Source organism: Bufo gargarizans, chromosome 2 (assembly GCF_014858855.1).
Source record: "Bufo gargarizans isolate SCDJY-AF-19 chromosome 2, ASM1485885v1, whole genome shotgun sequence".
Classification (NCBI taxonomy): domain Eukaryota; kingdom Metazoa; phylum Chordata; class Amphibia; order Anura; family Bufonidae; genus Bufo; species Bufo gargarizans.
In genome coordinates, this window is record NC_058081.1 from 187,371,398 (window position 1) to 187,393,195 (window position 21,798).

The 21,798-nt window shown below is 45.6% G+C and overlaps 1 protein-coding gene across 1 annotated transcript in view; it reads left to right on the forward strand.

Annotated features, from left to right (window-relative positions):
* Positions 1-21,798, forward strand: part of MAN2C1 (mannosidase alpha class 2C member 1) — a 56,598-nt gene that overhangs the window by 18,028 nt on the left and 16,772 nt on the right. The window contains exons 11-21 of the mRNA XM_044279770.1: positions 1,815-1,910; positions 2,026-2,171; positions 3,161-3,284; positions 6,014-6,135; positions 9,248-9,333; positions 9,521-9,685; positions 12,018-12,100; positions 16,770-16,864; positions 17,689-17,793; positions 17,877-18,033; positions 21,338-21,481. Of these exons, the coding sequence (XP_044135705.1) occupies positions 1,815-1,910; positions 2,026-2,171; positions 3,161-3,284; positions 6,014-6,135; positions 9,248-9,333; positions 9,521-9,685; positions 12,018-12,100; positions 16,770-16,864; positions 17,689-17,793; positions 17,877-18,033; positions 21,338-21,481 (1,323 nt within the window). The remainder of the gene's footprint in view (positions 1-1,814; positions 1,911-2,025; positions 2,172-3,160; positions 3,285-6,013; positions 6,136-9,247; positions 9,334-9,520; positions 9,686-12,017; positions 12,101-16,769; positions 16,865-17,688; positions 17,794-17,876; positions 18,034-21,337; positions 21,482-21,798) is intronic.

The window sequence follows — 21,798 nt, forward strand, 5'->3', positions numbered from 1 at the left end:
TGTTATGTTACATCGAGGTGGTGGTGATCTGAACATACACTTCCATTCCTCCCTGTATATATTGCTTAATTAAAATTAAAAAAAATGTTCAAAGTGAACCTCTCTTCTTGATGTTCATACAGGTCATAAAAATGGATACAGCCCCTGTGAAAACTGTGATATATTGTATTTCTGCACCTGTAATTGGTTATGGATTTTTATTTTTTATTTTCATTTCTGGCCTCCCTCTGCGATTTAGTACCTTTTTTTTTTTTTCCTTGTGTTTAGTTATTTTTATGTTTGTGTGTGTTCAAACAAAAGGAGTTTGTAAAATAGATATGACCCCTGTAAAGGGAAACTGTCATCGACTATGTGCAGCCCATACTAACGGCAGCATAAAGTAGAGACCGGTGAGTTGATTTCAGCGGTTCGTCGTTTAAAAGTTAAGAGTAAGGCCCCATGCACACGGCCGTTGTTCACGGCCGTGTGCGGGCCGTGGAACCGCGGCCTGGATCCCTTCCTGTGAGCTGGAGCGCACGGCGTCACTGGTTGCTATGACGCCGTGCGCTCCCTGCTGCCGCCGCAATACAGTACTACACTGGTACGATCTATACCAGTGTATTACTGTACTGTGCCGGCAGCAGGGGGCGCACGGCGTCATAGCAACCAGTGACACCGTGCGCTCCAGCTCACAGGAAGGGATCCAGGCCGCGGTTCCACGGCCCGCACACGGCCGTGAACAACGGCCGTGTGCATGGGGCCTAAGTGAGTGCCAAAAACCAACATCACAATAATTGCAGACTGGGCCTGGAAAAGAGTCCCGGCCACATGAGAAGAGTCCTGGTTATTTAGGAATTCCTGCTCTCCTGCCCACCTGCTGATGGCTGACAGTCTTCTACCTGGTTTTCTCCCTTTCTCTCTAGGAGAGAACTGCCAGCCATCAGCAGATGGACGGGGAGAGCAGGAGATTAGGAATAACCAGGACTCTTCTCAGGTAGATTTGACTCTTTTCAAGCCCTGGCCTGCAATGATTATGATGCTGGTTCTCAGCAACCACTTAGTTTTAGTTCATGAGTGACACACCGCTGACATCAGCATTTCTGTCACTACTTTATGCTGCCCTCAGTGAGATAAAGTCAGCATAAAGTTGATGACGGGTTCCCTTTAAATTCACACATTCTCTGGCATATGATAAAATGGTATCACTGATTGCTAAAAGAAAGCTGGAGCATTTTTTTTCTAGATTTTAAAGTTACTTAAAATTGTTAGCTTAGAAAGTCTTGGATCTTTGTGCTATCGTATGATAGGAAACTGTGACGCACATACAGATCTGTTCTATTCTTTTAGTTCTTCTCGCACTAATTATTTATATTTATTCGCTTTATTGAACAATTGAAATAAACAAGGCAATACAAAAAGCCAGTCAGGAGCAAGGCCCCGATAACATAGGTATGCCCCATATCCATACATATCAAATCGTAGATAGCACAGATCATGTGCGAGAATTGTATAGAGTCACTCGTAGAGAAGCCCATCTAGATACTGAGGCGACAGCATTAGTCATCGTTTGGGATGAATACAAAGTCTGTGTAGAGGAGCACCATGATCCCCAGACGCCTATTTTTGAAGACTATATATTCATATGGGATTCAAGTATTTACCAGTATCTTCCACTGGTTCACACCAGTGTCTTTTAGTTTGGCAAATGTCAACAACCCTGGCAGTCGGGTATCTTAGCAGAGTGTGAACGGTAATGAAAACTGCTTTATTGTATTAGGGTATCTGATGTTTTATGCTTGTAGACAACTTCATTTTCGTTCTGTATTTCTATGCAGCATCATACCTTTCACTGGGTAGGCATTGATGGCTCAAAGGTCCTTGCTCATTTCCCTCCAGGGGACTCTTATGGGATGAAGGGTACAGTGGAAGAGGTGAGAGATCATGGCGGGAAGCTAATTTAATTATCGTTCATTTTGCTATTGTACATTTGATTTATGTCTAAGCTTGTGTTTTTAATGGGTGTCGATCTACTGCACTGTTATACAGATGCTTAAAACTGTGAGAAACAACAGGGACAAGGGTCGTGTCAACTGTGGCATCGCCCTCTATGGGTACGGTGATGGAGGTGGAGGTCCAACCGAGAAAATGGTGGGACGACTTAGTCGGATGAAAGATACAGACGGTTTGCCCAGGTCAGTGCATGTCCATAAAAATAGTTTCTATGACGAGCTGGACTTTTATTTTGTATTTTTTGCTACATTTACAGTATAATTTGACTTTTTAGCCTTCTTGAATAATAAGATTTTCAGACCTGTTATTACAAAAAAGGAGTCTTCCATGTATGGTATTGGACAGCAGTAAGGGTCCATTAGCACGTCCGTAGTGTATTGCGGATCCGGCACCCCCATAGAACTGCCTATTCTTGTCCGCAATTGTGGGCAAGAATAGGACCTGTTCTATTTCGGAGCCGCGGTTCGGAAGTTCGGGGGCGCGCTCCAGAAATGCGCATGTGAGTAATGCATCCATTCGCGCCTATAGAGAATGAATGGGTCTGTACCTGATCCTCAATCCACGGAACGGATGCAGACCCATTGTATGGATGTAAAGCTGCATGTGATCCACAGTGAAGGACGACTGAAACGGATAAGGTCCTTATACTGGCCATGCACTTCAGTAGCGCTTAGATGAAACAATTATTTCTCCAGACCCCCATACATATGCACCAAACTTAACTCCAGTGAGAACAAAAGGATTGGACATATTGAAATCTAAAATGCCCCACTGTTTCCCCCAATCCCACGACATCTTATTGCGCAAGAGTTGGGACACTCGCAGACATATTGGATGGTCAGCCAGTCCGACCAAAATGAGTGGCTTTACACAACATTTATGTAATGTGTATAAAATGACATGATAGTAAGGGAGGTATATGAATGTTCTCCTGATCGTTGGGGGCTGCAGCCAATGGTTAGACTTTCACAGATCAGGCCCTTATCCTGTGGATAGGGGATAAGTTATCTTCATGAGACAACCTCTTTAATAAAATATGTTATGCAACAGAAACCCCATAAACTGGTTAGAAATCTGATGAGTCACATTTGTCCTAAACTTGTTTGAACTCTCCAGAGATGTTAGGGATGTTTTTTAGTCTCATTTTCCATCCCTTTTTTTTGTACAACAGAGTTCAGCTGTCCACCCCTGATCAGTTCTTCTCCGCGTTGGAAGCCGACACGTCTCAGCTCTGCTCCTGGGTTGGAGAACTGTTTCTTGAGCTGCACAATGGAACATACACCACACAAGCTCAGGTAATTGCATTGTGTCCATACAGTAACTGTCCATGGATTTGTTTGTATTAATCACCTTCAAGTCCTTGGATTAAATTAAAACCTACTGTGTTCTTGCTGGTACTTTACATGGCAGGTGCAGGTCAGTGGCAACACTATATCTTAAAGGGGTTGGCCACTATTTTTATTTTTGCACATGTGCAGGGAACAACACATGCAGGCAGCTAGTGATGGCTTGTTAAACCATTAACTCCAATGTCCAATGGTTTAATATGTTGGGCACATGTGCAGTCAGTCTGCAGTTTTAGGCTACTTTCACACTGGCAGACCCCCTCCCCCCCCTGTTTTTAACTCATTGGTGGCCAGTGCGGCCGCCCCCCCCCCTCCCTCCCCTGTAGTTAACTCATTGGTGTCCAGTGGGCCCCCCCTCCCTCCCCTGTAGTTAACTCATTGGTGTCCAGTGGGCCCCCCCTCCCTCCCCTGTAGATAACTCGTTGGTGGCCAGTGGGCCCCCCCTCCCTCCCCTGTAGATAACTCGTTGGTGGCCAGTGGGCCCCCCCTCCCTCCCCTGTAGTTAACTCATTGGTGTCCAGTGGGCCCCCCTCCCTCCCCTGTAGATAACTCGTTGGTGGCCAGTGGGCCCTCTCCCCTCCCTTCCCCTCCCTCCCCCTCCTAATTAAAATCGCCCCCCCTATCATTGGTGGCAGTGGAGAGTACCGATCGGAGTCCCAGTGTAATAGCTGGGGCTCCGATCGGTAACCATGGCAACCGGGACGCTACTGCAGTCCCGGTTGCCATGGTTACTTAGCAATTTGTAGAAGCTTCATACTTACCTGCGAGCAGCGATGTCTGTGACCGGCCGGGAGCTCCTCCTACTGGTAAGTGACAGGTCTGTGTTATAGGCAATGCGCGGCACAGACCTTTCACTTACCAGTAGGAGGAGCTCCCGGCCAGTCACAGACATCGCAGCTCGCAGGTAAGTATGAAGCTTCTACAAATTGCAGTAGCGTCCCGGTTGCCATGGTTACCGATCGGAGCCCCAGCGATAACACTGGGACTCCGATCGGTACTCTCCACTGCCACCAATGATAGGGGGGGGCGAATTTAATTAGAAGGGGGAGGGAGGGGAGAGGGCCCATTGGCCACCAACGAGTTATCTACAGCAGAGGGAGGGGGGGCCCACTGGACACCAATGAGTTACCACTGGACACCAATGAGTTAACTACAGGGGAGGGAGGGGGGGCCCACTGGACACCAATGAGTTAACTACAGGGGAGGGAGGGGGGGCGGCCGCACTGGCCACCAATGAGTTAAAAACAGGGGGGGGGGGGTCTGCCCCCTGCTGCCTGGCAGCACCTGCCAGGCAGCAGGGGGCAGTCATGTACATCGTTTTTCAGTATATTCTAACCTGAAGCGTCCCCATCACCATGGGAACGCCTCTGTGTTAGAATATACTGTCGGATCTGAGTTTCACGATGTAGCTCATATCCGACAGTATATTCTAACATAGAGGCGTTCCCATGGTGATGGGGACGCTTCAAGTTAAAATATACCATCGGATTGGAGAAAACTCCAATCCGATGGTATAAAAGAACTCCAGACTTTACATTGAAAGTCAATGGGGACGGATCCATTGAAATGGCACCATATTGTGTCAACGTCAAACGGATCTGTCCCCATTGACTTGCATTGTAATTCGGGACGGATCCGTTTGGCTCCGCACGGCCAGGCGGACACAAAAACAACTTTTTTTTCATGTCCGTGGATCCTCCAAAAATCAAGGAAGACCCACGGATGTAAAAACGGTCACGGATCACGGACCTACAGACCCCGTTTTTGCGGACCGTGAAAAAAAACTGTCGTGTGCATGAGGCCTTAAAGAGGACCTATCGCCAATGCAGCGGTTGGGTTATTCTCTGAGTGTGAGAGGGACTCTGTCGCGTCGGAAGCAATGGTACAGCATGGTCTCCTGAGAAGTCCCAGTTCTCACAAGGTCACACTGTCAGCTCCAAACACCCCCCAAACTAGAGTAGGCGATTTTATAGTGTAAGTGATGCTGAGTCCAGTTAAGTAATTATCTCCATACTCACTTGCGTTCTGACGTGGTGCTCTTATACACCAGCAGTAACATGCGTTGAGAGGACTCCTGTGCTCGTGCACATAATGGAGAGGACTCAAGCAGGAGTCCTCTCAGTGCATGTTACTGCTGGTTGGTTGGAGCACAGAGTCAGAATGCAAGTGAGTATGAAGAGATACCACTTACACTATACACCGCTACTCTAGTTTGCGGAGTGTCAGATTCCCTTTAAGCCGTTCTGAGTTTTACTTCTGCATTTTAGCATAACAAACCTAAAGTTGGGACTACAGCAGGACTTGGTGTCCTTGTGACACTGCGTTCTCTACTCTATGCATATGTGTATAAGGGCCAGGGATGAGTGTCACATGACTATTACAAAGACAGTGACAAGTAGGACATATAGCTCAAGTCCCTTTTTAACCCTTCTTTACCTCTGCTAGAGACTGTCACATATTCCTGCTTGGAGCAATGCAGTAGCGGCGAGGTTGCACCAAGCATAGGTAGTGTTTTCCTGCAAATTCCCATAGTCATTTTTGGAAAATCATTTAGAGGCTACAATTGTAACACTTGTTTTAATGCAGATTCTTTTTTTTTTTTTTTTTTAGCAAGAAAATGGTAATATTATAAGAAGTTTACTACTAGTTAATATATTTCTTCTGATTTTGCTCTTTAGATCAAGAAAGGGAACAGACAATGTGAGCAGTTACTCCATGACGTGGAATTCCTCAGCTCTCTAGCCCTGGCCCAGGACAAGAGCTTCAATTACCCAAGTGCTAGGCTTCAGCATCTCTGGAGGTACAGCCAGATGTATTTTCCATTCATGCAGCAAATAATGTCCTGCCACTTGTGCACCAAAGCTGTCTCTATAAAGAGCACACAAGGCACACTATGGTTATGCCTTCTTCTTGGTCTTAGTCAATCATATGAAAAACTGCAGTACACAGCTCATACACAAAGGGGGTCATTTATGATGCCGAAATACGCCTAAATTAGGCAACTAACTGTTGCACCGGAATCTGCGACTTTTCTCCGCTCATGCCAGGTTTGAATAAGTGGGCGTGGCATGGCTGGGGAAGGGGAGGGGCTGCCATTTTCTACGCCTGTTTCAGGAGTAGAAAAAGGTCTAAATGCTAGGAAGCTGTCTTACATTTAGAATTGGCGGAGGATCCACCAAAGTTATTAAGAAGCCAGCGCCTCTTCATAACTTCAACGATCCACCGCCAGCTTAGGGGTCTATTAAAGGGGTTGGCCCACAAAAAAATATTGTACAGTTTTCAAACCAGCACCTGGATCTGAATACTTTTTTAATTGCATATTATTGAAAATTTAGCATAGCCATTGAGTTATTCAATGAAATGTATCTGTAACGCCACCTGCTGTTTCTCTTTTTCTTCTTTCTTCGTCCTGCTCACTGAGAAGGCCGCACCTGCTCAGTTTCATCAGTCACCTGACCCCTGAGCTGTGATGGGGAGATCTGAGACACACCCCCTGAGCTGTGATGGGGAGATCTGAGACACACCCCCTGAGCTGTGATGGGGAGATCTGAGACACACCCCCTGAGCTGTGATGTGGAGATCTGAGACACACACCCTGAGCTGTGATGTGGAGATCTGAGACACGCCCCCTGGGCTGTGATAGGGAGAGCTGAGACACGCCCCCTGAGCTGCAGCAGAAAAGACCCTCCCCTTAAGCTGTCAGCTTGATATAAATCTAGCAGAACAATGAATGGGGAGATCTCTGGATCCATGTGAGGTACAGAGCTGGTTCTAGAAAGGGATTAACATGTACTATATGATGTCTGATTTTCATTTTTTACATTAGTCATGGTATAATGCTGGTCTTAATAAATGACCCCCAAGTGTACTACTTTGGTGGTCAAATATTTGCAAAAATATATATGGAAATCCAATATGTTCGTACAAATATTTCACCATAAATGTGAAAAGTCCATACGGTCATGGGGCTGTGATGAACTAGGCTGGAACTAGTCCAAAAGATCCACAACTGTGCAGACGCTGACTCCATGGATCTTTTGGACTTGTTCAGCCAAGTGCATCACAGCCACAGGACGGTATGGACTTTCACATTTATAGGGATATACTCGCACTAAGATTTTCTTATATGCATTTTTGCAATACATTGAATAAATAATATGAATGAATAAATTAATACAAATTAAGAAGCAGCATTCTTTGTGTGTGAGTCATGCTATTTTTCATGTATTTAACTTTCATACCTGAAACTAAGGCTACATGCAAACGAACGTTGTTTGTTTCCGTATCCGTTCCGTTTTTTTTTTGTTTTTTTTTGCGGATACAATACTGACTCGTTCATTTCAATAGGTCCGCAAAAAATGTGTACAGCACACCGTGTGCTGTCCGCATCAGTATGTCCGTTCCGTAGCCCCGCTAAAAAAATAAATAAAACGTCCTATTCTTGTCCGTTTTAGGCATTGTTACAATGAATCCGCAAAACAAATAACAGATGGCATACAGATGTTATCCGTTTTTTTTTTTTTTTTGCGGACCGCAAAACACACATGGTCGTGTGCATGTAGCCTAAAGGGGTTGTCTAGATTCCTATATTGAGGACCTATCCTCAGGATACGTTATCAATATCCGATCAGCAGGGGTCTGACTCCCAGCACGCCCGCAGTTCAGCTGTTTGAAGAGATTGCATCCCTCCTGTGGGCGCTGTATTCTCTTCATTGTTTACCTGCTCACTGTAGGGCTGCAGGGGCAATCGGTGTAATTGCAGCTCCTCGGTCACGGGTGGAGTGTAACTAAAACTGCTCCTTCCAATTGAAGTGAATGGGAGGGATGAGCTGTAATTACACTACACCACGTCAAGACCAGCCGTAGAAAATGATGGATAAGAGGGGCCTGCCGGCCCTTTCCCTTCCTTACAATGCCCACCTTTTTAGATGTGGCGTGAGCTGGGAGAAGTCAGATTGCAGTGCAAAGGAATCTACCCCAGAAATGCGCCTAATTAAGGCATATTTCTGTTTAATAAATGACCCACTAAACTTCATTTTGATGGCGGCTAAAACTTTCTAACCAACTATGTCACAGTAATATTCAATTTCCATAATCCTTTATGAAATAAAATAAAGGCACAAACTGAGGCTGGCAAGTGATTCATCAACCAGATCTAAGGCTGTGTTCTAACATTCTGGTTAGAAAAGGCGAAGGTTTGATACATTGCATGTCTGTTCCGACGTTTATAATGCGTTTTTTTATTTTTTATTTTTTTATTGTGGTTTTATCCCATTGAACCATATAGTATTTAAGTGTGCAGTTTTTTACCTATTTTTCTTTACGATTCAGCAAAGAATTGGCTCCAGAAGTGGATAAAATCGCACAGAAACACAACCAAAAGCCACACACATTGATGTGGGGTAAAAACTGTGAGAGATATTTTTGCCACCATGTCTGAACATACTGTACTGTACTGTACTGTACTCTCCGTATTACCAATTTTCTCAATCTTATCCAGTTGAATACTAAGGGTCACATTTATTAAGACCGGTGTTTTAGTCGACAGTCTTAATAAATACCTAAGCTGGCGGGGGTTCCGCCAAAGTTATGAAGAGGCGTAGAAAGTGGTTAATGAGACGAGCCTGCCAGCCTCTCCCCTTCTCCACTCGCGCCATGCCCACTTTTTTAGACCTGGCGTGTCTGGGGCGAAGTTGCAGATTGCAGAACAACTAGCTGTTGCGTCGCAATATGCGCCTGAAATAAGCCTAATATAGGTGTATTTCAGCTTAATAAATGACCCCCTAAATGTATATTTGACTTTTTCTGACTACAAGCATTAGCCTTCTCCCATATTTCATTTATCTGTTCTCAGACAGTCTGGCGGTTATGTCCTGTATTGATGAGTTGTACTTTGACTTTCTTCCCTCAAGGTTATTGCTTTTGAACCAGTTCCATGATGTGCTCCCCGGGAGCTGCATCCAGCTGGTGGTTGAAGATGCCTTGAGATATTATGAAGGTAAGATCATTTATTTCAGCCCGTTATCTTTCTGTGTTTCCCTTGTGTTACAGACCCAAACGAGGACCCCGATTCTAATGATGGTTGTGTGTAACAGGGATGGGGCTTTCAGTGTTGTTTCAGTGTTTGTACAGGGGAATATTAACCCCCTATGGTTAAAATAACACCATTTCATTTTGTTTTATAGAAATCAGAACAGAAGGAGCTAAACTTCTCAGTGAAGCGCTGCAATCACTACTGAAGACTCCGTCCCAGCCGCCGGGGACCAGTCAAGCATTCACCGTCATAAACACTTTGCCTTGGGAGCGCACAGAGGTTATTTCCATACCAGGGGCAGAGGAGCAGCGTTTGGGTACATATCACACACTTAATACCGTTTCAATGTATTCCACATCCTGACGTTTGACACTTTTTAAAAATGAAACGCTGACAGATTAACATTCTATGTAATGTGTGTCTGTGGCTGGCTTCACATCACGTTTATAGAGGTATATGCCAGGAGGACTCCTGATGTGTACCTCTGACAGAAGGCTGGAACGTATTCCACTGTATAGGCATAAGTCGCTGCCCTCTTTACCAGTCCTTATCATCAGCAGCACAGTATTGGAGGGCATCCCAAGCTTCTCTGCACTTCCTAACTTCGCAGCCCCTTGTCTGTTAACCCTTTCCTCACCCATTCTGCACCACTGCCGGCTGCTGATGAAGCGAGTTCAAGCTCTTAGACATTCCCCCCACTTCCACCTTCAGAAACACAGTGAGAAAGGACATGAGGATTTATATCTCCTCCTGCCTCCACCTGGGAATTTGTAAATCGGTGTGTGGAAAGCAGGAGAACAGTCTGTTCCTCACAAGGATCTGAACAAGCAGCACAACAGAGAGGGAGATGGGAGGTTTCTGGGTTCACACATACCTTCATTTTTGTTAAAGATCGCTCTTTTTCCCAGGGACAATCAGTGTTCGGGCCCCAGGGTTGCCTTCTCCTCAGCAGTCTGCCTGCCTTGGGAGTTCCTTTGATAAGGCCTCTTGGACACGAACGTGTGCGCCCCGTGCGGGCCGCAATGCACGAACACCCACCGTGGGGCAGCCGCAGCGGATCGCAGACCCATTCACTTTAATGGGTCCGCAATCCGGCCGTTCTGCAAAAAGATAGAACATGTTCTATCTTTTTGCGGAATGGAAGCACGGAACGAAACCCTACAGAAGCACTCCTTAGAGCTTCCGTAGGGTTCCGTTCCGTGTTTCCGTTTCGAACCATTCCGCATCTCCGGATTTGCGGACCCATTGAAATGAATGGGTCTGCTTCCGTGATGCAGAATGCACATGGAACGGTGCCGTGCATTGCGGATCTGCAATACGACCACGGAGCACACACGTTCGTGTGCAATAAGCCTAACTGTCCATATATGGGCAGTGATGTCACAGGAGCTTTCTAAGGCGAAATGCACACCAGATTGCATACGGATTTGCGTGCAGAAAATCCACATCGTAGGTCTTGCACATTGTATTCTATGAGAATTTGAAATTCTCCTGTACATAATGCAGTTTTTTTTATTCTGTGTGTATTGTGACCTGCGGAGCGTATTTTACAATCCACAGCATGTCAATTTATTTTATTCTTCTTGACCGGATTTTCAGGAGAGAGGAAAATCTGCACCAAAGCCTCACCAATGCAGATGCAGATTGTCCGCACTAATTTCCCTGTGAACACCTGCAAATTTTCTGCACATAAATCCTGAACATGTGCATTTACCCTAAGGGTCCATTCACACGTCCGCAATTTCGTTCTGCATTTTGCGGAACGGAATTGCGGACCCATTCATTCCTATAGGGCAGCTTGCGGATCAGCACTTCTGGGTCCGCACTTCCGTTCCGCCAAAAAATAGAACATGTCCTATTCTTGTCTGCAATTGCGGAATGCACATTGCCGCTTTCCGTGTTTAGCGGATCCACGGCTCCGAAAAACACGTTGCGGACGTGTGAATGGAGCCTAATGGTCTGTTTAACAGAGGCCAGCGACGGATGCCATACAGAGGTATCCATCACCCATAATCTATTATAGCCTCCGTTAAATGGATCCTTTTGCTTTGCATTCTACTACGCTTTTCAATGCTGTTTTGTGCAGTATACTGATGTATGCCAGCTAGATGGAGGGCAAACGGGACACTCTCTTTTGTCCTCCGTCTGACTAATGAAGCCATCTAAACATGTTTAGAGTGTACGTCTGGAGGTTCCCTGTTGTACATGCTAAACTTACAAGAAAAACGTGATGCGAACCCCCACCCTATGTCTACAGCGACCATTGTCTGCACTTACAAGAAAGATTGCTATGCCCCAAACAGTTTTACATTTTCAGTAAACTAAAAAAGGCCCCAGACTAAATGTCTTCCACTCCATGTCTCCACCATCAAAGCTCTGTTATGACACATTGAACTAGCAAACGTTCTTTTGTACAGTCCCAAGGTTGTATTTGGCACCCTGGTAATGATATGTGCTCGAGTTGTAAAGGACCCGACTGCTGTCACAGCAAAACTAGATTTCTGAATCACATTTGGGATCCAAGCTCCTAATTTTGCACCTTTCCTTGTTACATATCATGAGACATATAATCCACTACCTGCCAGTAGTAACCATGTTATTATATTGCCTGGGTCCTATTGATTTTGTAATTCTATATCTTTTTTAAGGACTTGTAAGAGTGCCCAGTATGGGCTATGCTGTGTCGCCTGAAGAAGTGAATCCAGATTCCCCTGTCACCGTTGTCATGCAGGTAGGTACACGCTCACAGTAATGAATGTATGTATAGAGGTTGAGAGAGGAGATTGCATTTCACCTTTTAAAGAGGTTTTCTGAGAACTTTTATACTGATGACCTATCCTGTAATTTGCAGTAGCGTTGCACCAAGCACAGTTCATACATTGTGTAGCAGCTGTGCTTGGTATCGCAGCCCAGCCCCATTCATTTAATTGGGGCTGAGCTGCGATTTGGCCACGTGACCAATGAATGTGACGTCACATGGCCTAGGAAAAGCTGTGAGAAGGCCGCAGCACTACTGCAAGCGCCGATGCTTTCCCAAACAGCTTAACCGGGGCAGGGGGTCCTGTGTGTCGGCCCCCCACTGATCAGATACTGATGACCTATTCAGGGGATAGGTTATCAGTATAAAAGTATAAACTCCTTTAAAACTTTAGCAGCACAAAAGCAGCCACATCCTTTTCTCGTTAATGTCATTGGGGGAAACGGCACCATGGGTATACGCCCAGCTACCACTAGCAGGTGACACTAGATATGAAAAAGGTTGGCTTCGTCCAGGTGGGATATACCCTCTCCACAGACACTAGGCTAATCAGTTTGTCTAGTGTCTGTAGGAGGCAGACACGACCTGCTCTTCTCCTGCAGGTGTTGCTGCCTCTTTTTTCTTTATTTTTTATTTTTTTTTCTCTTCACTTTACAGGTGCAGGTTTTATCCTGCAGCAGGGGGTCTTCATCGTGTAAGTCCACTTTAGTAGCACCCCCTACGGGCGTGTACCTTGGTACCTCGCCGGTCACCCAGTACCCCATTACTGCATCCCCAGTGGAGTACCGGTAATCCCACTCTAGTGTGAGTTTACCGAAGGGATGACCCTGCGGCGCCTGAAGACACCAGATGGTAAGTATGCTCCCTACCCTAGTTAGGGACTCCTTCCCTCCCATGCATCCATACTCCATCGGGGTCCCCTCCCCTCTCTGGGCATTCCTTCCTCCTCTCCCCAGGTCCCGCAGTGTCCGCCCGCTTAGGGTGCTTAATTTTCGCCTGCGGCATCTACTTTAGTCCCCTGCTCCAGCTGTGACAAGTCTGCTTCTGTTTTACGATTTTTCCCTGCTATCCAGGGCTTCTATTGGATCATTTTCTCACCAATGGGTGTCTCTTTGACCCCCTTTCCGTGCCTACCCTTTTTTTTGTAGCCTTTTGGACCTTTTTTCCACTTCCCAGCACCCTGCAGGATCAGTTCGCCGGGGGTGCCTCATTTTCGGCTACACTATCTACTCTAGCCCCGGGATTCAAACTCTTTCCCGCCATTTTTTCTAGATTCCCTTTTTTTTTTTTTTTTTTTTTTTTTTTTAGGGATGTTGCCTCCCTCATGGCCTTCTAGAGGTCTCAGAATTTCTGGTGGGAGGATGGACGAGATGTCCTTCTTCCCAGAGGGTGTTTCCCCCATCTTCAGAGTGTCTCCCCCGCTAGCATGTAATGTCATTGGTGGGACATATTATCTTGGGCCCCTGTTTGGTGGTTCATGTTGTAGCTGGTCCTCTTGCCCTCTATCCCTCCCCCTGGGTTGCATCTGCTCCTTCTGTGGCTGGGGGTTGCTGTGCTGTCGGCCTGGCTGGCCTGCATGCGGTATCTGGATCCTGGGCTCAGTCAGGTTACCCTAAACTTTGTTCTGGGGCCACCTTCTCCCCACATTGGGGCCTTCACCTCCAGCGCCCATTATCAGCTATGATGATATGCCACTCTTCCCTGCCCCCCCCCGGGAGTCCTTTGCTTCCTGCCTCGGTCTATATCAGGGGGCAGAGTCCAATAGCGGCCTAGCGTCTCCCCTCATAGGTCCCACTCATCCCCTGCATCCTAGTTTCCTCCAAGGACCAGACTAGCCCTGAGGGAAACGCCTCAGGTTTCTTCTGCCTCATCTGGGGACTCCTCTGCATCGATTCTGACTCGGAACAGTCAGTAGTTGGTTGCACAGGTAATTATCCACACAGGTAAGTCAGCTTGCCGCCTCTCCAGTAGGTGGTGCTTTACCCGCCACCGTGTTTAGCACGCCGGTACACCTATGTGGTGTCCCAGGTACGTATGCCTTCCCCTTCACATGGGGGTACTCATACCACTGCCAAATGCTGTATCCGGCAGACCTTCCTGGTTCCAATGTATCTACTTTTTAGCTGGAGTGATTTAACTATTACCAGGGGCTATATTCAACACATCCTCCTAGTCGGAGAGTGTTCCAGGCCACTGTATTACTTCTCCAGATGCTGTAGCCAATATTCCATCCTGGTGCTAGTGTGCACCACGCAACCATATTACTCCCTTATTAAGCGGAGTACCTGTACCATCTTCAGATGCTATAGCCTTTTCACCTGTCTGGTTCTAATGCGTCCCATGCACTATATTACTCCATTGTTGGGTGGAGTACGTGTACCTTCTCCAGAGGCTGTAGCCATTATACCTGTCTGGTTCAAGTGTGCACCATGCAGTCACATTGCTCCTTTCTTAGGTTGAGTACCTGTACCATCTCCAAATGCTGTAGCCATCACACCTGTCTGGTTTTAGTGTGCATCACGCAGTCATATTACTCCTTTATCAAGCGGAGTACCTATATAATTTTCAGATGCTGTAGCCATGTCTCCACTCTCATTATAGTGTGCATCGTGCAGCCAGATTACTTCTATTCTCAGACGGATTATTTGTAGTATCTCCAAGTGCTGTGCCCTATTGGTACAATCTGTGCCCATACGGCTCCTGCATTGCCCTTTCCTGGCTCTAATGTGTGCTAGGCAATCATGTGGCCCCTCTTCATGCGGAGTTATGGAAGCCAGTGATGGTCAGTTCGCAGTGTTCACCAGCGAACACATGTGGGCTGCCATCTTTAGTAAGGTAGACTCACCTGTCCGGTGATGCGCAGGTAAGCCCTTACCTGTGCCTGTGTCGGGAGCCTTTACCAAGGACCCCCTTCTCCCCCAGATGTTGGCTGTTTTCTCTGGCAGGATGGGGTTTCCACCTTCTCATAGGTGTTGCTCTTTTCCCACCTGCCTTGCAGTGGAACATGGAAGGAGGCTTGCTCCCTTCCCATGGTGAGTCTCTGCTATTCTTTCTCTCAATCGTTCGGCCTCCAGTGCTTCCTTGTTTCCTCTCTACCCTGGCCTTCACATGGTGTTTGCCACGGACAGGCCATGTTTTTGGTTTGAGACAATTTGGAGTTTTTTCCCTTGTTGGGTCCTCTTACTGGTCGGGTTTCTTTGCTTCCAGGCCTTATGGAATCGCCTTCCTTTTGCCGAGGGGTGGTCCACAGTGTCTTACTTTAGTTTGTCTACAGGAAGTTGTTTTCCTTGGTTCAGGACTGCTCCTGTCCTTTTCCCAGGCATTTTCTCTCCTGCCAGGTTCCCTCATGGTCTAATTTTTCTTGTTGGGTCTGTCCTCTTATAGATCCTTCTCCTGGAGCATCTTTCTATATGCAGAGCGCTAGGCAATTACCAACAGATGCCTTCAGGTTGCGCTGCTCTCCTGTTTCTTCAGGGGGAGCCCTGGTTTTTCGAGATGCTTCCTCTGGCTCTCTAATGCGCACTTGTTCAACTCTCGTTTCTTGCACAGGACATCTAGCCCTGCTCCCTATCCTGTAGCTTTTTTATTTTTCCCACCTTGGGTGGAGCTGGGTGTTTCCTTTTTGTTCTTTTCTTGCATATGGCCTTTTTTCCCAGGCACTTGTCCTTGTGATCCTGGCGGTCTCCCACAATTTTTTTTCTTGGACTCTTCCTGGTCCTGGAGCCTCTCGGCTCACCTACTTAGTTTTGTATCTACCATTTCATGCTATGGCCTCTCCTGGTCTTGTTGGGTCACATGGTTCTCCTGCACCTGTGCGCCCAACTTTTTGCATGAGATTTCCTTCCCACCCTCGGGGACTGCTTTGAGACATCCCATGGTGCTGTGTCCCCCAATGACATTAACGAGAAAATTGGATTTTTGTACTTGCCGTAAAATCTCTTTCTCGTTCAATTCATTGGGGGACACAGATCCCACCCTTTGTTTTCTTTCTCTTTGTCACCGGGCTGCTGTTTGTCTTTCCTTCCCCGGTTCATGACATGTTGGTTCTTTTGTTTCTCTCTCCTACTGCTATTGGTACAAACTGATTAGCCTAGTGTCTGTAGAGAGGGTATAGCCAACCTTTTTCAGATCTCGTGTCGCCTCCTAGTGGTAACTAGGCATATACCGATGGTGCTGTGTCCCCCAATGAATTGAACGAGGAGGGGATTTTACGGTAAGTACAAAAATAAAATTTTCCATATAAAAAAGCAGAGAGATTTGGTGACTGACAGTGCAGCACACTTCCAAAGGTTGTGTCCACAGCTCAGTCCCGTTTTAAATAGCTCAGAGCTACAATACCACACACAAACTGTGGGTACACGTGGCACTGATCTTTTTCTATTGCTGTAGAACCGCTTTAATTCCATTAATTGGCCAGCTCAGTATTCACTCTGGAGCCCCTCAAACATTGTGAGGTAAGGAGGGAGGTGGGGATAATCATGGCCCACCAAAGTCAGTGCTACGGAAGGCCAGAAAATGCGCCAAATTTATTAGGAGACCCATGCCTTTTAATACATTTGGAACTTATTACTCCAGCACACTTTTTAATAAGACTAACATGGGAAACTCCAGTCTTAGTAATTGTGCCCCACTGTATTTTTAGGGTGATAGTTCTGTAACTATGGAGAATGGAATCCTTCACGCCAACATTGATTCAATGGGACGACTGAGATCACTAAAGCTCTTATCCAGCAACAGGTAAAGCAGTTTACAGAATTGCTTGATAAATACTGAATAGCCCAAACATCAAATCAATGGCCAAATAAAGCACTTTTTACACCTCTCCTTTCTGTGTGGGCTCCCTCGGCATTCTAATTTTAAAGTCATCGACACTAATTAAAGGGAATCTGTCGCCCTGATTTTGGACCATTAGCTACACTAATACATGAGTAATACTAAAGATATGGAGTACAGATCACTATTTCTTATTTTTCCATTTTTTTTTTTACTGGCCTTCATTCCCCTGCTGTCAGCGTTCAGAGGTGCATTGAAATACACTGTCAGGACTGCCATGCATACGCATACTAGTCCTGTCAATCCTGACTGTATTTCAGTGCAGTATTAAGTGGTGACAGTGGGGAACCAAGGGCAGTCGGGAAAACAAAATGTGATTTGGACTCCATATATGCGGTACTATTAATGGCTGCCACGGTCTTGTGACACCATAGTTGAGGAATAAGTGGTGAGTACACATTTAGCGGTATTTATTTAACCCCCTGTATGAGTACACTGACACTTAAGTATGCAGGCTGTCATTCCCTTCATCTATATGAAGCTGCCGTGAATAGAGCTTATGTTCCGAAGTACCATAGAGATGAGTGGAGTGGTATTGCACATGCCCGACTGCCGTTCCATTAGTACTTCAGGTCACAGGACCCCCATTCTTGTGATCCTATGGATATAGGATATGTTTAAATCTTGGGAAAACCCCTGTAAGGAGTATGTCATAGATTTTGCATGCAGTACAGCATTTTAATGAAACTTTGGAAGAGTGCATTTAACATACATGGCTCTTGTTCCAGAGAGTCCATCCCCACAGCTTGTTACGGGAACCAGTTTGTGATGTTTGATGACATTCCCCTATACTGGGATGCTTGGGATGTGATGGATTATCACCTGGAGACCAGGTAACTTCATTCATTCTTGCTTGGATGTCGTAAACATGTTATTACTGTATTCTGTCATTTATCATGTGACGTTTTCATTGTAGGAAACCTGTAACCAGTATTTTGACTAAACTAGAGATCAGCAGTAATGGCGGGCTGAGAGGGGCTGTGAAGTTTAGTTTGAAAATAAGCGCACACAGTAGCATTGTGCAAGAGATAATCCTCGAGGCATCAAGTCCGTGCATCAGATTTAATACTAAGGTAATGTAACAAATAAAATAAAACTCTGCCCAAAATCCAATAAAAAGTACTGGCATTAAACAGCTGCACAATGTTAAAGTAGTCTGACCGCTCTAACATGTAAGATTATTTTTTATGTCTCCAATTCACAAATTACAGATGTATTCTGGATATGTGTAAGCATCACAGAAGGCAATTTGTCCATCCAGTTCGGCCTGTTATCCTCCAAGTTGATCCAGAGGAAGACAAAAAACAAAACAAAAAAAACCCTGTGAGGTAGAAGCTAATTCCCCACTATAGGGGGAAAAAAATTCCTTCCCAACTCCAATCAGAATAACTCCCTGCATCAACGACCCCTCTCTAGTAGCTATAGCCTGTAATATTATTAAGCTCCAGAAATACATCCAGGCCCCTCTTGAACTCTTTTATTGTACTCCCCATCGCCACCTCCTCAGGCAGAGAGTTCCATAGTCTCACTGCTCTTACCGTAAAGAATCCTCTTCTGTGTTTGTGTACAAACCTTCTTTCCTCCAGACGCAGAGGATGTCCCCTCGTCACAGTCACAGTCCTGGGGATAAATAAATAAAAAACTGATTTAATAAAATTTAGCAGTTGGGTTAAAAAAAAGTTGGAAATTAGAAAATCAGGGGATAGAGGTGTTTTGGTGGTGGAGGTTTTGCTACTGGTGGGCCAAGGTATTTTACTGAAGGGCAAATGACCTTTGGGCTGCCCTAGCATGCGGTGATGGCATCAGAGGAGTATCATTTTCTCTGGTGTGCTTGTATTGTCACAGTGGACATAGGAGAGTTTGCCCAGATTGGACTATTTTCCCTAGGACCTCTTTAATATTGTTAACACCTTTTATGGAGGTCTAATCTGCAAAAAGATCCGTGTACTCCATATAAAACAGTAGAAATATTCATAGACACATTCCTCTTCTTTTTTTTGTGAAAGAAAGCAAAGAAGCAAGGTCACTGATTAAAATAAATGTGTAGTATAAATGGAGCCTTAGGCTACTTTCACACTTGCGTTCGGTGCGGATCCGTCTGGTATCTGCACAGACGGATCCGCACCTATAATGCAAACAATGGTATCCATTCAGAACGGATCCGTCTGCATAACAGCTTTTTCAGATCTGAGTTTTCACAGACAGTGCAGGTAAGTATAATGCTTCTAAAATTGCTAAGTAACCATGGCAGCCAGGACTGCAGTAGCGTCCTGACTGCCATGGTAACCGATCGGAGCCCCAGCGATTAAACTGGGACTCCGATCGGAACTCTCCACTGCCACCAATGATGGGGAAGGGGGAGGCCGCACTGGCCACCAATGAATTTAATACTGGGGGAGGAGGGGGGTCTGGCCCCTGCTGCCTGGCGGCACCTGAGGGGTTAATTGTGTGATCACAGCCCCCTGTAAGAGATCGGGTGCTGCCAGGCAGCAGGGGGCAGTTGTGTACACAGTTCTTGGTATATTCTAACTTGAAGCGTCCCCATCACTATAGGAACGCCTCTGTGTTAGAGTATACTGTCTGATCTGAGTTTTCACGATCTAACTCAAATCCAATGGTATATGCTAACATAGAGGCGTTCCCATGGTGATGGGGACGCTTCAAATTAAAATATACCATCGGATTGGAGAAAACTCTGATCAGATGGTATATTAATAGGGACTCCTGACTTTGCATTGAAAGTCAATGGGGGACGGATCCGTTTGCGATTGCACCATATTGTGTCAACGTCAAACGGATCCGTCCCATTGACTTGCATTGTAAGTCAGGACCGATCCGTTTGGCTCCGCACCGCCAGGCGGACACCAAAACGCTGCAAGCTGCTTTTTGGTGTCCGCCTCCAGAGCGGAATGGAGGCGGAACGGAGCCAAACTGATGCATTCTGAACGGATCCTTATCCATTCAGAATGCATTGGGGATGAACGGATCAGTTCGGGGCCGCTTGTGAGAGCCTTCAATTGGATCTCACAAGCGGAACCCCAAACGCAAGTGTGAAAGTAGCCTTAGATATTCAGCGTCTATATCCTATATCAGTGTGGTCTAACTGCTGGCCCCCTCTAATACAGGGCCATGTTTGCTTTGATGTCATCAGACCCAGTGCTCCCCCAGATCAAACACTGCATTTTGAAACTGAAATACATCGTCATTAAAGTGAATGGGACTATGTTGCAGTTCCTAGACATTGCAAAGATGGAAGTGACACTATGTAGGCTAGAGCTGGGGCTCCTATGATTTGGTGATCCTCTGTGATCTCCAAAAATTGACTTCACTAAATTAGAAAACAGGAATCTATCGCTGGATTTATGCTTCTCTAGAAGAAGGCATCATAACAATTGACAGGGACCTTGATTCCAATTCTGGGACATTTATTGGTGCAGTTTTTATAGTTGCAGCAGGACCCAAGTGCCGAGTTGTTGTATTCATGAATGGCGGGTTAACCCCAGCCGCTGATTGACAGAGGGGACTTATGAGATCCTGGTATAAATAGGTTTAACATGGCATAAAAAGGTCTATTAAACTATGGTAAACGCTACATACAAAAGATAACATGCAAAGTAAAGTAACAGTCACCTTATTTCTACAGAATCATACTGACAGCTTTATGTCACTATGATTCTGTGGAAAATAGAGACCATGCAGAGACACACAGCATTATAAATCAGTATAATGCCGTGCGCTCCTGCAAGTCCAAGTGAGTGAGCTCCTCATAGATCCCATCATAGTTTAGTAAACGTTTTATGCACCCAAGCAGTGGTGAGCCGATTTATTCTCTGGCCTCCGAATTCCCGGTAATACACCGGGTCCTGGCATCGCTAATAAATAGTGATTTTCTGAAATCTTTACAAGTAAGTGACCCAGTCCTGGGTCCTAGAATCGGGGTCCTCACGACTTTATGCTGCCCTCAGATAGAGCAGTATAAACTCTATTTATACGATATTAATAGTTGCTTCCACAAAATTTTGGATGTACCACCTGAAATCCATTAGTGACATACTGTTTAATGTCTAATAGTTATTATGTAGGCAATTACAGTAATCTGTTAATATTATGTGAATTTGAGAATCAGAAGAAAAGCTGAAGAACCATTTTATTTTGTCAGTCTAGTCACATAGACGTATCTATCTTCTTTTAATCGATGTCTTGTCGTTAATTTGTCCATTTGCTTTGTCTTTACATGCTGATCTGGCTTCCATGTCACCATCATCCAAAAGTTATGTCTATGCATTTACTGCAGAGTTAATGAAGTACACAGGCTTTTTGTCATGAGAAGGAGACTTCTATTCTTCTCTCTTTCATTGTCTTCATCCTTTGCTACAGGTAACCTGGGGTGAAGCACATAAATTTTTGAAAGTTGAATTTCCTACTACGGTTCACAGTACAAATGCAGCATATGAGATCCAGTTTGGACATTTACAGAGACCGACTCATCGCAATACTTCTTGGGACTGGGCCCGATATGAGGTGGGATCTGTATACTGCTCCTAGTATCTTTAGAATTAGCAGATGCAAAGCAAGATCAGTAATGCTCTGTAAGGGCTGTTTCACACGAGCGAGTCCATTGCGGGAATCGCGCTCCGTGTGTAAGTGTGATCCTCCGCTCTGGACTTGCAGGAGCGCACGGCATTATCGTGATTTATAATGCTATGTGTCTCTGCTTGACCTTATTTCTACAGAATCATACTGACAGCTTTATGTCACTATGAATCTGTGGAAAATAGAGACCATGCAGAGACACACAGCATTATAAATCAGTATAATGCCGTGTGCTCCTGCAAGTC